This window comes from Scyliorhinus torazame, chromosome 29, assembly GCF_047496885.1.
Source record: "Scyliorhinus torazame isolate Kashiwa2021f chromosome 29, sScyTor2.1, whole genome shotgun sequence".
NCBI classification, from domain to species: domain Eukaryota; kingdom Metazoa; phylum Chordata; class Chondrichthyes; order Carcharhiniformes; family Scyliorhinidae; genus Scyliorhinus; species Scyliorhinus torazame.
Genome location: NC_092735.1, coordinates 38767945 through 38781802, shown reverse-complemented (window position 1 = coordinate 38781802; position 13858 = coordinate 38767945). Strand labels below are relative to the sequence as shown.

Below are 13858 nucleotides of genomic sequence, written 5' to 3'. Positions count from 1 at the left end.
GCCCAGCTCTGTGACTAGGCTGTAAGAATGCGGCATTGGGGCCCTTGCTTCTTAGGATGGATAGGAAGTGGTTCTGATCCCACCAAAATTTGTTTAAGGGAAGTGGTTTGGCCCAGTGTAACAGACCTGCCTATGTGCATTCTGTCTGAATCATTGTGCAGGACTCCCGCTCTGTGCTGGAAGTTCACAGAGTCAATGGTTCCAAATGTAACCTGAGATTAGTTTGCGAAAATCCCGAGACACTTTCACAAAACGATGGAAAGTCTTTCTTGTTTTTCGCTCCCTCGTACCGAGCAGGCAGCCCAGGAACATGTTTAATGCCCCCTGGAACGTGCTCAGTTAGTTGATCTTGTTTTCAGGGGCTCTGCTGCTGGTCTGCGGATGGATGGATACAGGAATGGGGAGGGGCAGGAAGCCAGCCTAGGGGCCCTACCCCCGATCGCTGTCTTGTGACTGCTGCAGAAAGGCACTAATGTTGGGATGGGGCATTGAGCTGAAGGAGGAGCAGGCACTGACATCAATGCTCCATGTGGGAATCTTCTCATTGGCAAGATTTCTGGGTGCCCATGGATGTGAATCTCCGCACAGCTCAGAGTCGCAGAGGATTCTCTTTCTCTGCAGCATCGCCAAGTCCTGGCAAACATTCCAAATTTGTTCAGACACTTGTGGAACGTTTCCAGTGACCTCGACAATTTGTGAAATCATTGTTTTTCTGCAGCCCTGGTATTCAGCGTCAGTCCCAAGACATAAATGCCGAGCTCCTGCCAGTTTACTGAAATTGCACTGGCCTGCAGACCAGTCTGGGATTGATTTGACATAACATGAGCGCCGTCATCCAGGATTGATCCCGGCGGCAGCAGCCCGGGATCCACATGGACAAATCCCACCTCATTGCTGCCTTTCCAACACTTACTGCCTTTTCCACATTCTGAGCAAGTTCATTCTGGGACATGGTGCGCACACTGTGTCCGTTTATGTAATCTGGGTCTGACACTGGTGCTATTGGCACCTGGTAGGAGTCTTGCTGCTGAATTCCTCCTGAACTGAGACATTACCCGGTTACAGATCACACTAGCTTGAGCCAAATCAGGAACATTACATCATTTGCAGCCAGTGATTAGAATTGTTGTGGCCAAGAAATTAAAGCTGCTTGTTTTAAACTGCGAATGTTTTGGAAGCTAAACAACATTATTTTCTGATTTCCAGCACTACCCAGGACATTGTGTATTCACTTTCTCTTATGTTACAAAACATAGCACAAACTTTTGGTAATGAGAAGTCTGTTTGTGCGTGTGTGTGTGTGTGGGTCTGCGTGTGTGTATACGTATGTGTGTGTGTGCGCGGATACGAGCAGGTATGCCTGTGTGTGTGCGCGCACGTACGTGCGCGTGTATGTGTGTACGCCCATTTCGGTATTCACACAGGAAAAAGACAATGTTGTCGAGGAGAATACTAAGATTCAGGCTACTAGACTAGAAGGGCTTGAGGTTCATAAGTGTTAGCAATTCTGGAAAGTGTGAAAATAGATAAGTCCCCTGGGCCGAATGGGATTTATCTTGGGTTTCTCTGGGAAGCTAGGGAGGAGATTGCTGAACCTTTGGCTGTGATCTTTAAGTCATCTTTGTCTACAGGAATAGTGCCAGAAGACTGGAGGATAGCAAATGTTGTCCCCTTGTTCAAGAAGGGGAGTAGAGACAACCCCGGTAACTAGACCAGTGAGCCTTACTTCTGTTGTGGGCAAAATCTTGGAAAGGTTTATAAGAGATAGGATGTATAATCATCTGGAAAGGAATAATTTGATTAGAGATAGTCAACACGGTTTTGTGAAGGGTAGGTTGTGCCTCACAAACCTTATTGAGTTCTTTGAGAAGGTGACCAAACAGGTGGATGAGGGTAAAGCAGTTGATGTGGTGTATATGGATTTCAGTAAAGCGCTTGATAAGGTTCCCCACGGTAGGCTACTGCAGAAAATAGGGAGGCATGGGATTCAGGGTGATTTAGCAGTTTGGATCAGAAATTGACTGGCTGGAAGAAGACAAAGGGTGGTGGTTGATGGGAAATGTTCAGACAGGAGTCCAGTTACTAGTGGTGTACTAACCCTAACCACAAGGCACTGTTTTGGGGCCACTGCTGTTTGTCATTGTTATAAATGACCTGGAGGAGGGCGTAGAAGGATGGGTGAGTAAATTTTCAGATGACACTAAAGTCAGTGGAGTTGTGGACAGTGCGGAAGGATGTTACAAGTTACAGAGGGACATAGATAAGCTGCAGCGCTGGGCTGCGAGGTGGCAAATGGAGTTTAATGCAGAAAAGTGTGCGGTGATTCATTTTGGAAGGAATAACAGGAAGACAGTATTGGGCTAATGGTAAGATTCTTGGCAGTGTGGATGAGCAGAGAGATCTCGGTGTCCATGTACATAGATCCCTGAAAGTGGCCACCCAGGTTGAGAGGGTTGTTAAGAAGGCGTACGGTGTGTTAGCTTTTATTGGTAGAGGGATTGAGTTTCGGAGCCATGAGGTCATGTTGCAGCTGTACAAAACTCTGGTGCGGCTGCATTTAGAGTATTGCGTGCAATTCTGGTCGCCGCATTATAGGAAGGATGTGGAAGCATTGGAAAGGGTGCAGAGGAGATTTACCAGAATGTTGCCTGGTATGGAGGGAAGATCTTATGAGGAAAGGCTGAGGGACCTGAGGGTTATTTCGTTAGAGAGAAGGTTAAGAGGTGACTTAATTGAGGCATACAAGATGATCAGAGGATTGGATAGGGCGAAGGGCCTGTACTGCGCTTCTATGTTCTATGTGCCTGCATGTGTGTATATGTGTGCAGGCCTGTATGTGTATGTGTGGGTATGCGTACCCACATGTGGGTATGTGCGTGCCTGTGCAGATACATGTGTGCATGGGTGTGCGCAAGTGATTGTGTATGTGCGCAGGCGATTGTGTATGTGCATGCACGGGTATGCATGCACACATGTTTGTGGTGTGCGCGTGCGTAAGATTTTGAAGACAGTGTTGGACTGTCTGGATTTGTCTTAGATCTTAAGAGGTCGTGAGTGTAAAGTTTATGTGCCGAGGGAGGGGGCAGGTTTGGAACACGATGTACCACAGGAGCAGGAATGTACATGGTTTTCAGTTGGTGAGATGTTGTGTTTCATTGTGGGAACTTTACAAGTTGCCATGACTGACTAAAGGTTCTGCCTAATCAGGAAGTGACACCACATCTCTGGCCAGTTTGTCCTTTGCTCATAGTCCGTTTGGCTGAAACATGAGACCGTTTACCTGAGGCTCTGGAATGCTCAAACCCGCAGGTTGGTTAAGGTGTGTCGCGGATGTGACTCTTGGGGACTAAGTGCCTACTGTGACACTGAACATCTGTACTTTTAACAGGAGCTGAGAGAACAGGGCGACAAGAGGAAACGGCCGCGGGACGAGGCCGACGATGATACAGAAAACTCGCTGGGTATTCGGCAAAAAGTATCAGGAGGCAAAATGAGGAAAAGGCCACGTTAAAGGCACAGATGTGCGAAAATTATTTTCCGATTGGATCAGATATTTATGTTTTATACCAGCCCACAGCTGAATCCTATCAGTTGATGCACTTGCTCAGGTCTCGGTTGTGAAGACTGTACTATTGACAGATTACACTGATGAAGATGTGTCTTTTTGTGATGGCCCACTGCCATTTATCCAGCAACGCAGCGTTCCCTTCATCAATCACAATTCCCTGGGATAAATAGCAGCAAAATTATGTTACTCTTTGAAACAAATTCTCAGCCTGCAGAGTGTCTTTTGAGAAATGTTTAAAACCGTACAAAATTTAACATTCTCTTAAATAAACGCAGAAAATTCCAAATTGTTGCCATTAATGCTTCCATGGTGTTGGGACGTGCCAGATACAATATTTATCCAGCAGGGAAATTAAATATCTCTGGAAAGCTGAATGTTCTCCTACAGCCTGCCTGTTCCTTTGTTTACAGATTCCACAAGATCTGTTCTCCCTATCTTTGCAAATTCCTCTAGCCCCAAGTGTTACTCGCGCCTGAGCGATCGCTCTTCTCTGCTCCCCTGTTAGTAACGCAGCCTTTAACCATGTTGCCCTCGCTCTCAATTTTTCTTCCCAAACTGCTGCCTTTCCCACAGCAAGGTTTCTGTACCTCCCACCTCTTTAGTCCCTCTTGGCACCACTGCCTACTCCAAATCAGAGAAGCACTTTGGGGTATTGACGAGGGTTGCGAAATGTTGCACAAATAGTTGGGGCTGAGTGAGTGCTGGGAGCTGTTGGCTGGATTCACCTGTAATAAACTGGGTGAGATTTTCTACCCTTTGCTCTGAATCTAGGTCAGGTGATGAGTGGGGACCCTGGATAGTGTATCGATGACCACACCATAGACACTTTCAGTGACTGGAGTAAATGATGCAGAAAAAGGTTGATTACTTTTGTTAATTTTTATTATTATAGTCAGATACAGACATCAGGAACTATAGGATAAGAAAACAAATTGCAGTTACTGAGCACAGTGTCTTCAGCAGGCACAACAAAGCAGTTATTTGTTTTTAACATCATGTGAAAGAGTTTAACTAAAGACAGTGTCTGCCTCCCCCACCGTTGAGCTACCTCATTCGGAATCAAAATAGCCGATCACTTAACGGAGAATGTCTTACTCCTCCAAACATCGTTGGGACAGCTTCAAAATGGAGGACATTTTAAAAAAACATTTTGCAAAGTTCAGCATTTCATTCTCTGAACTGTTGCACCCTTTGTGATGGATCGGCTATTTTGGGCCCGAATGGATATCTGTCCTTCAGGACTGACTCCACACAAAAATCCATGATACGTTCAGTTTCTTTTTCTTTAAAAAAAAAAAAATATTTAGTGTACCCAATTCATTCTTTTTTCCAATTAAGGGGCAATTTAGCGTGGCCAATCCACCTAGCCTGCACATCTTTGGGTTGTGGGGGTGAAACCCACGCAGACACGGGGAGAATGTGCAAACTCCACACGGACAGTGACCCAGAGCCGGGATCGAACCTGGGACCTCGGCGCCGTGAGGCAGAATGCTAACCACTGCGCCACCCTGCTGCCCCAGTTTCTTTTTCAAAGGTAAAGGGTGAAAATGGTCGTCTTTTGCTGTCCTGGGTCTTGGATTTTTGAGGTAAAAAACTTTCGAAACTTCACTCAAGTTTCATTTGTGCAAAACTTTTAAAATTGGAACAGAAGTGATTTAAAGGCAGCAGCAGGGTTAGTTTATCGTGCGATCTCCCCTCCTCCTAGTATTAAGTTCAGTGGAGACTATCTACAGCAACGTTCCAAGCAACTAATTTACAAATTCAAAACAAATTTCAGCTGTGATACAAATTGTGCAGTCAATATTCAGACATGGGGAGCGGAGGGATCAAGTATCTTTAAATGTTTAAATTATAATACATTGTGCCTTAGACAAAAGTAAACATTAACATTGAACTATGAGAGACATGGTGGACAGTGTGCCGGAGAGACCCAGCATCTTCCATCACTGACAAATAACACAGGTGTAAGTCTAGTCTGGATATCAGCCGATATAATCTTGCATAAATACTTGCGTTGGTAAGATGATATTGCACAGAGTAATTGCTTATGTGAAGAAGCTCTTAGGCTGCAATTTTAACAGTGGTTGATCTGTTTATTTTCTTTAATAAGGTTGCTAAAGGAGTTTGACAGGAACTTGTTAAGTATTTGGTGATAATAGAACCCTAGATCAGTTGGAGCCTATTCCTCTCTCAACGTTGTCATTGTCCACCGAGCGAGCGACCTGTTACACCACACACAATATATCCACAGTGATTCAAACATGCTGAAAACATGTATTTTATTTTGACTCTTTTTTTTTGTCCCTTAGAACTGATCTGTGCAGAATAATACCTCAGTAGCCCATTGAATCACTCCCCCGCCCCCAAGAACCAGCTCGATTTCTAGTTGGTGCGCAGGAGATGATGTTATTTGCGTTTTATTTTTAAATAATAAGGGATTGTTCGATGGGGAAGAATAATATTTTTATGTGAAGGATGTTTTAACTTAGGATATAATCGTTTCCACTTCAAATACCCAGTGCTGGCATCAAGCACTTCTGGGTGAGGTACAGCTTGGGCAGTCCACAAAATGAAATCCATCTCTATCCTTGACTGATAATATTTCAGGTCCGTGCGCAGAATCACACCCTCCAATACAGAAACCACTCGGTGTTCTTCGAGTGGAGGTGCCAATACAGGGACAGTGCAAGAAGGCCATTCCCGCGAGCAACCAAGCTGAGGTTGGCCAAACCCATTCCATGTGGACCTCCAGAGGCAGCTTGAGGGACCTTTGATGCCATTGGTCTCGACCGGACTTGAAGCCAGATTTCTGGAGCTGAAGAGGATGTGTAACTAAATGCCACAGATTTCAGCAGGGAACGTCATGAAAAAAGGGTTTTCACAAAACATTTTATTCCCCCCCCCCATCCCACCTTTTGAAGATAACTTGAGCGAGAACAACGAGGCGTGGGCGAGATAAGCCAGAGCCATGGATTTAACATTTCAGTTCTCTTCTATTTGAAACACTTAGCAGCATTTTTTAAAAAAACCATAAAGTGGCAATTAGGATCTGGAGAAGTTTCAGAGGAACAGGTTCAGGCGGAAGGACTCCAATTCCAGGCAACATGAAATGAAAATCGCTTATTGTCACGAGTAGGCTTCAATGAAGTTACTGTGAAAAGTCCCTAGTCGCCACATTCCGGCGCCTGTTCGGGGAGGCTGGTATTGAACCGTGCTGCTGGCCTGCTTGGTCTGCTTTAAAAGCCAGCAGTCTGTGTCAGGAAGAAATCTGGAACTGCTTTGGGAATGGACAGTATGAGGGGGGGTGGGGGAGCTAAGAGAGAATTAAATGTGTTTCAGAGAGAGAGAGAAGTTATTGATGTACATGGTGACAAGGTGCAATTATCTTTAGCAAAGGACTTTGATTGCTGTCTCTGTTCTCGGACAGTGAGGTTACAATGAGCTAAGTTATGACCAACAGAACTAAATTAAAACACGCCTGCGGATATTTTCCTCGTTTTTTGATCAATATTGCCAATGTCGCAGTCTGATTCAGAGTGTCTGATTTTGTGTGGTGTCAGATTCTGTGACGGTAACGATGCTTTCAATCCCACGGTTCATTATTAATAATATCCAAAGTACTGGATGTAAGCATTTTGGTATCCAATCCTGTTAGCCAAGTAATCACAGGGGTAGTAGGCCTCACATATCTCCTTGTATTTTTCATACGGCGTCTTGTAATAATATTCACGCTGCCTAGAATTAAAACAGATTGACGTCAAGATTAATATTGCACTTTGACTTGTAAAATAAAACAGAGGTTGTGGCTTATGCTTCGAGGACCAGAATCTGCTTTGGATAGACTAACAGGGTCTCCGAGCTGAACCTGAACTCCGATGTCGGAGATAAACTTGTCCTCTGTCTCTCGGCCGGGTATGAGTCCAGCTCGGGGACAGAGTTGAAAGGATAATCACGTATAGATATAAATACACATTCAAAAGGTGTCAGTTGCAGTTCTGGGGGGTTGAGGGTGCGGGGTCTGGGGGTTGAGGTGGGGAGGGGGAGGGGGGGGGGGCGGATTTTTGCTTCACTTTCAGAAGGTGGTGGGTTCATCTGATAACCTTGTTGAGAACAAAGTTAGGAAAGTGGGGATGGGGATATTGGGGTTTAATCAGGGAAGTATATTAGGTAAACCTGTTTGTGAATTATAGCTGCCGCCCCCCCATTGATGTAGTGGGGGGAAATCCAAGTCATTATGACACAGAACGAGTCCATTGGCCCAATGATTCCATGCTGGTTCTGTGTAGAGTGCGCCAATCTGTCCGATTACCCCACACTATCCCCATAGCGATTTCCCAGAATGTTTCCTAAAATTAGCCTGCGATTTCCCAGGAGTTGATGTGACAGCTGGGCTAGGATATTGTTCACCCGGTTCAATTGTGGGATAGACAGAATAATAATAATAATTGCTTATTGTCACAAGTAGGCTTCAATGAAGTTACTGTGAAAAGCCCCTAGTCGCCACATTCCACCGTCTGTTCGGGGAGGCTGGTACAGGAATTGAACCCGCGCTGCTGGCCTAGTTCTGCATTGCAAGCCAGCTATATAGCCCACTCTGCTAAACCAGCCCCTGAAGGTTGTGTCAGTGAACACAGCAAGGGGTAGGTAGGGTGTGGGGGTGAGCTGGGGGTGGAGGGTGAGCTGGGGGTGGAGGGTGAGCTGGGGGTGGAGGGTGAGCTGGGTGTGGGTAGTGTGTGGGGGGTGAGCTGGGTGTGTGGGGGTTGAGCTGGGTGTGTGGGGGGTGAGCTGGGTGTGGGGGGGTGAGCTGGGTGTGGGGGGGGTGAGCTGGGTGTGGGGGGTGAGCTGGGTGTGGGGGGGGTGAGCTGGGTGTGGGGAGTGCGTGGGGGTGAGCTGGGTGTGGGAAGTGTGGGGGATGAGCTGGGTGTGGGGGTGAGCTGGGTGTGGGGAGTGTGGGGGTGAGCTGGGTGTGGGGGGTGTGGGGGCTGAGCTGGGTGTGGGGGTGAGCTGGGTGGGGGTGAGCTGGGTGTGGGGGTGAGCTGAATGTGGGGGTGAGCTGGGTGTGGGGGTGAGCTGGGTGTGGGGGTGAGCTGGGTGGGGGGTGAGCTGGGTGTGGGGAGTGTGTGGGGGTGAGCTTGGTGTGGGGGTGAGCTGGGTGGGGGTGAGCTGGGTGTGGGGGGTGAGCTGGGTGTGGGGAGTGTGTGGGGGTGAGCTGGGTGTGGGGGTGAGCTGGGTGTGGGGGTGAGCTGGGGGTGAGCTGGGTGTGGGGGTGAGCTGGGTGTGGGGTGAGCTGGGTGTGGGGGTGAGCTGGGTGTGGGGGTGAGCTGGGTGTGGGGGTGAGCTGGGTGTGGGGTGAGCTGGGTGTGGGGGTGAGCTGGGTGTGGGGAGTGTGTGGGGTGAGCTGGGTGTGGGGGTGAGCTGGGTGTGGGGGTGAGCTGGGTGTGGGGGTGAGCTGGGTGTGGGGGTGAGCTGGGTGTGGGGGTGTGCTGGGTGGGGGTGAGCTGGGTATGGCGAGTGTGTGGGGTGAGCTGTGAATCATCACTTCCCACCTTCCACCAGACTGAGTTACTACCTTTAACCCCCACTGTGTGTTTCCTGTGTGTGTGAACGCGAAGAAAGGGATACTGAATTTTAATTATTCAATCGCGTATGTGAGAGTGAGAATCTCAGACACAGCACTGAGGTATAAATATGGCCATGTGTATTTTGGACGTTGACTGTAGCATTAAGAGTTTGTGGGAAAGCAGAGAGGGGCAGGATTGTGTTTTAAATGGCAGTGCCCAGCAATTCCGATTTCCCCGTCCACTGCCAACAGCAACCTGGCGCTGCCCAGAAAACAAACTACTGCCACCTTGATCCCAGACGTTTGAGCAGCACGTTTTTGGGATGTGATCAGAGGCATTCTCAACGTGGGCAAGGCAGTGTTTCTGGGGGCAAAGCCCAAATAAGCATTCCGCAAAGATCCCAGTGTCTGCGAATAGCCTTGGGGTACGTTCTACCCTCTGTCTGGCCAGCAGCATGGCAGAGACAGCAGGACGTCAATCACACTGGGAAAGGCAGCGTCTCCGTCACCCCTGTGGTCAGGGGCACAGCTCCCATCCTCACCAACAACCCACTCACCATCCAATATTTTAGAAATCAGCAGCTGCCTTTTAAGATTGCTATTAATGTTCATTAAACAGCCTTATTTTTATTAACTTGTTCAGTGGCTGGTACTTCCTGTAGCTGCACACATCTGCCAACTGCAGACCCGATTACCACAATGTTTTCTTTGCTAATCTCCAATTTCACTGTCTCGATAAACTGCAACCACGATTCTAATATCGTAACTCTTACCATTTCACCCATTAGTATCTCGTCACTAACTAATCTTTGTCCTCCAAAGTATTCAGTGCGAATCTCCACCTTCTGCTTTAACTAACTCTGCTCTCACTGTGTTTCTGCTGTCTTTATTATTAGTGTCACAAGCGGGCTTACATTAACACTGCAATGAAGTTACTGGGAAAATCCCCTCGTCGCCACATTCCGGCGCCTGTTCGGGTACTGAGAGAATTCAGAATGTCAGAATTCAGGTTTACTAAGGCAGTCATGGTTCACTAAGGCAGTCAAAACACTTGTCAAGAGGAAGAAGGAGGCTTATGTAAAGATGAGACATGAAGGTTCAGTTAGGGCGCTCGAGAGTTACAAGTTAGCTAGGAAGGACCTAAAGAGAGAGCTAAGAAGAGCCAGGTGGGGACATGAGAAGTCTTTGGCAGGTAGGATCAAGGATAACCCTAAAGCTTTCTATAGATATGTCAGGAATAAAAGAATGACTAGGGTAAGGGTAAGAGTAGGGCCAGTCAAGGGCAGTAGTGGGAAGTTGTGCTTGGAGTCCGAGGAGATAGGAGAGGTGCTAAATGAATATTTTTTGTCAGTATTCACACAGGAAAAAGACAATGTTGTCGAGGAGAATACTGAGATTCAGGCTACTAGACTAGAAGGGCTTGAGGTTCATAAGGAGGAGGTGTTAACAATTCCTGAAAGGGTGAAAATAGATAGGTCCCCTGGGCCGGATGGGATTTATCCTAGGATTCTTTGGGAAGCTAGGGAGGAGATTGCTGAGTCTTTGGCTTTGATCTTTAAGTCATCTTTGTCAACAGGAATAGTGCCAGAAGACTGGAGGATAGCAAATATAAGAACATAAGAACTAGGAGCAGGAGTAGGCCATCTGGCCCCTCGAGCCTGCTCCACCATTCAATGAGATCATGGCTGATTTTTTGTGGACTCAGCTCCACTTTCCGGCCCGAACACCATAACCCTTAATCCCTTTATTCTTCAAAAAACGATCTATCTTTATCTTAAAAACATTTAATGAAGGAGCCTCTACTGCTTCACTGGGCAAGGAATTCCATAGATTCGCAACCCTTTGGGTGAAGAAGTTCCTCCTAAACTCAGTCCTAAATCTATTTCCCCTTATTTTGAGGCTGTGCCCCCTAGTTCTGCTTTCACCCACCAGTGGAAACAACCTGCCCGCATCTATCCTATCTATTCCCTTCATAATCTTATATGTTTCTATAAGATCCCCCCTCATCCTTCTAAATTCCAACGAGTACAGTCCCAGTCTACTCAACCTCTCCTCGTAATCCAACCCCTTTAGCTCTGGGATTAACCTAGTGAATCTCCTCTGCACACCCTCCAGTGCCAGTACGTCCTTTCTCAAGTAAGGAGACCAAAACTGAACACAATACTCCAGGTGTGGCCTCACTAACACCTTATACAATTGCAGCAGAACCTCCCTAGTCTTAAACTCCATCCATCTAGCAATGAAGGACAAAATTCCATTTGCCTTCTTAATCACCTGTTGCACCTGAAAACCAACTTTTTGCGACTCATGCACTAGCACACCCAGGTCTCTCTGCACAGCAGCATGTTTTAATATTTTATCATTTAAATAATAATCCCTTTTGCTGTTATTCCTACCAAAATGGATAACCTCACATTTGTCAACATTGTATTCCATCTGCCAGACCCTAGCCCATTCACTTAGCCTATCCAAATCCCTCTGCAGACTTCCAGTATCCTCTGCACTTTTTGCTTTACCACTTATCTTAGTGTCGTCTGCAAACTTGGACACATTGCCCTTGGTCCCCAACTCCAAATCATCTATGTAAATTGTGAACAGTTGTGGGCCCAACACTGATCCCTGAGGGACACCACTAGCTACTGATTGCCAACCAGAGAAACACCCATTAATCCCCACTCTTTGCTTTCTATTAATTAACCAATCCTCTATCCATGCTACTACTTTCCCCTTAATGCCATGCATCTTTATCTTATGCAACAACCTTTTGTGTGGCACCTTGTCAAAGGCTTTCTGGAAATCCAGATATACCACATCCATTGGCTCCCCGTTATCTACCGCACTGTTAATGTCCTCAAAAAATTCCACTAAATTAGTTAGGCACGACCTGCCCTTTATGAACCCATGCTGCGTCTGTCCAATGGGACAATTTCCATCCAGATGCCTCGCTATTTCTTCCTTGATGATAGATTCCAGCATCTTCCCTACTACCGAAGTTAAGCTCACTGGCCTATAATTACCTGCTTTCTGCCTACCTCCTTTTTTAAACAGTGGTGTCACGTTTGCTAATTTCCAATCCGCCGGGACCACCCCAGAGTCTAGTGAATTTTGGTAAATTATCACTAGTGCATTTGCAATTTCCCTAGCCATCTCTTTTAGCACTCTGGGATGCATTCCATCAGGTCCAGGAGACTTGTCTACCTTTAGCCCCATTAACTTGCCCAAATGTTGTTCCCTTGTTCAAGAAGGGGAGTAGAGACAACCCCGGTAACTATAGACCAGTGAGCCTTACTTCTGTTGTGGGCAATATCTTGGAAAGGTTTATAAGAGATAGAGTGTATAATCATCTGGAAAGGAATAATTTGATTAGACATAGTCAACACGGTTTCGTGAAGGGTAGGTCGTGCCTCACAAACCTTATTGAGTTCTTTGAGAAGGTGACCAAACAGGTGGATGAGGGTAAAGCAGTTGATGTGGTGTATATGGATTTCAGTAAAGCGCTTGATAAGGTTCCCCATGGTAGGCTACTGCAGAAAATACGGAAGCATGGGATTCAGGGAGATTTAGCAGTTTGGATCAGAAATTGGCTAGCTGGAAGAAGACAAAGGGTGGTGGTTGATGGGAAGTGTTCAGACTGGAGTCCAGTTACTAGTGGTGTACCACAAGGATGTTTTGGGGCCACTGCTGTTTGTCATTTTTATAAATGAGGAGGGCGTAGAAGGATGGGTGAGTAAATTTGCAGATGACACTAAAGTCGGTGGAGTTGTGGACAGTGCGGAAGGATGTTACAAGTTACAGAGGGACATAGATAAGCTGCAGCACTGGGCTGAGAGGTGGCAAATGGAGCTTTATGCAGAGAAGTGTGAGGTGATTCATTTTGGAAGGAATAACAGGAAGACAGAGTACTGGGCTAATGGTAAGATTTTGGGCAGTGTGGATGAGCAGAGAGATCTCGGTGTCCATGTACATAGATCCCTGAAAGTTGCCACCCAGGTTGAGAGGGTTGTTAAGAAGGCGTATGGTGTGTTAGCTTTTATTGGTAGAGGGATTGAGGTTGGGAGCCATGAGGTCATGTTGCAGCTGTACAAAACTCTGGTGCGGCCGCATTTAGAGTATTGCGTGCAATTCCGGTCACCGCATTATAGGAAGGATGTGGAAGCATTGGAAAGGGTGCAGAGGAGATTCACCAGAATGTTGCCTGGTATGGACGGAAGATCTTATGAGGAAAGGTTGAGGGACCTGAGGCTGTTTTCGTTAGAGAAGAAGGTTAAGAGGTGACTTAATTGAGGCATACAAGATGATCAGAGGATTGGATAGGGTGGACAGTGAGAGCCTTTTTCCTCGGATGGTGATGTCTAGCACGAGGGGACATAGCTTTAAATTGAGGGGAGATAGATATAAGACAGACGTCAGAGGTAGGTTCTTTACTCAGGGAGTAGTAAGGGTGTGGAATGCCCTGCCTGCAACAATAGTGGACTCGCCAACACTTAAGGGTATTCAAATGGTCATTAGATAGACATATGGACGATAAGGGAATAGTGTAGATGGGCTTTAGAGTGGTTTCACAGGTCGGCGCACATCGAGGGCTGAAGGGCCTGTACTGCGCTGTAATGTTCTATGTTCTATGTCCAATTCACCCAACAAGCACGACATCCGGGGCTTGTGGGAGGAAACCTGAGCACCTGGAGGAAACCCACGCAGACACGGGGAGAACGCGCAGACTCCACACAGAC

The 13858-nt window shown here is 46.8% G+C and overlaps 2 protein-coding genes across 7 annotated transcripts in view; one reads left to right on the top strand and one right to left on the bottom strand.

Moving 5' to 3' along the window:
- Nucleotides 1-3854, top strand: part of ddx47 (DEAD (Asp-Glu-Ala-Asp) box polypeptide 47) — a 55464-nt gene extending 51610 nt beyond the window's left edge. Inside the window, exon 12 of the mRNA XM_072492467.1 lies at nucleotides 3389-3854. Coding sequence (XP_072348568.1) covers nucleotides 3389-3511 — 123 coding nt within the window. The 3' untranslated portion in view covers nucleotides 3512-3854. The remainder of the gene's footprint in view (nucleotides 1-3388) is intronic.
- A 578-nt stretch (nucleotides 3855-4432) lies between these two features.
- The window catches only part of LOC140404080 (uncharacterized), a 58453-nt gene continuing 49027 nt past the window's right edge, over nucleotides 4433-13858 (bottom strand). For all 6 annotated transcript variants that reach the window (XM_072492461.1, XM_072492463.1, XM_072492464.1 and 3 more), the window contains one exon: nucleotides 4433-7303. In XM_072492461.1, the coding sequence (XP_072348562.1) occupies nucleotides 7171-7303 (133 nt within the window). In that variant the 3' untranslated portion in view covers nucleotides 4433-7170. The remainder of the gene's footprint in view (nucleotides 7304-13858) is intronic.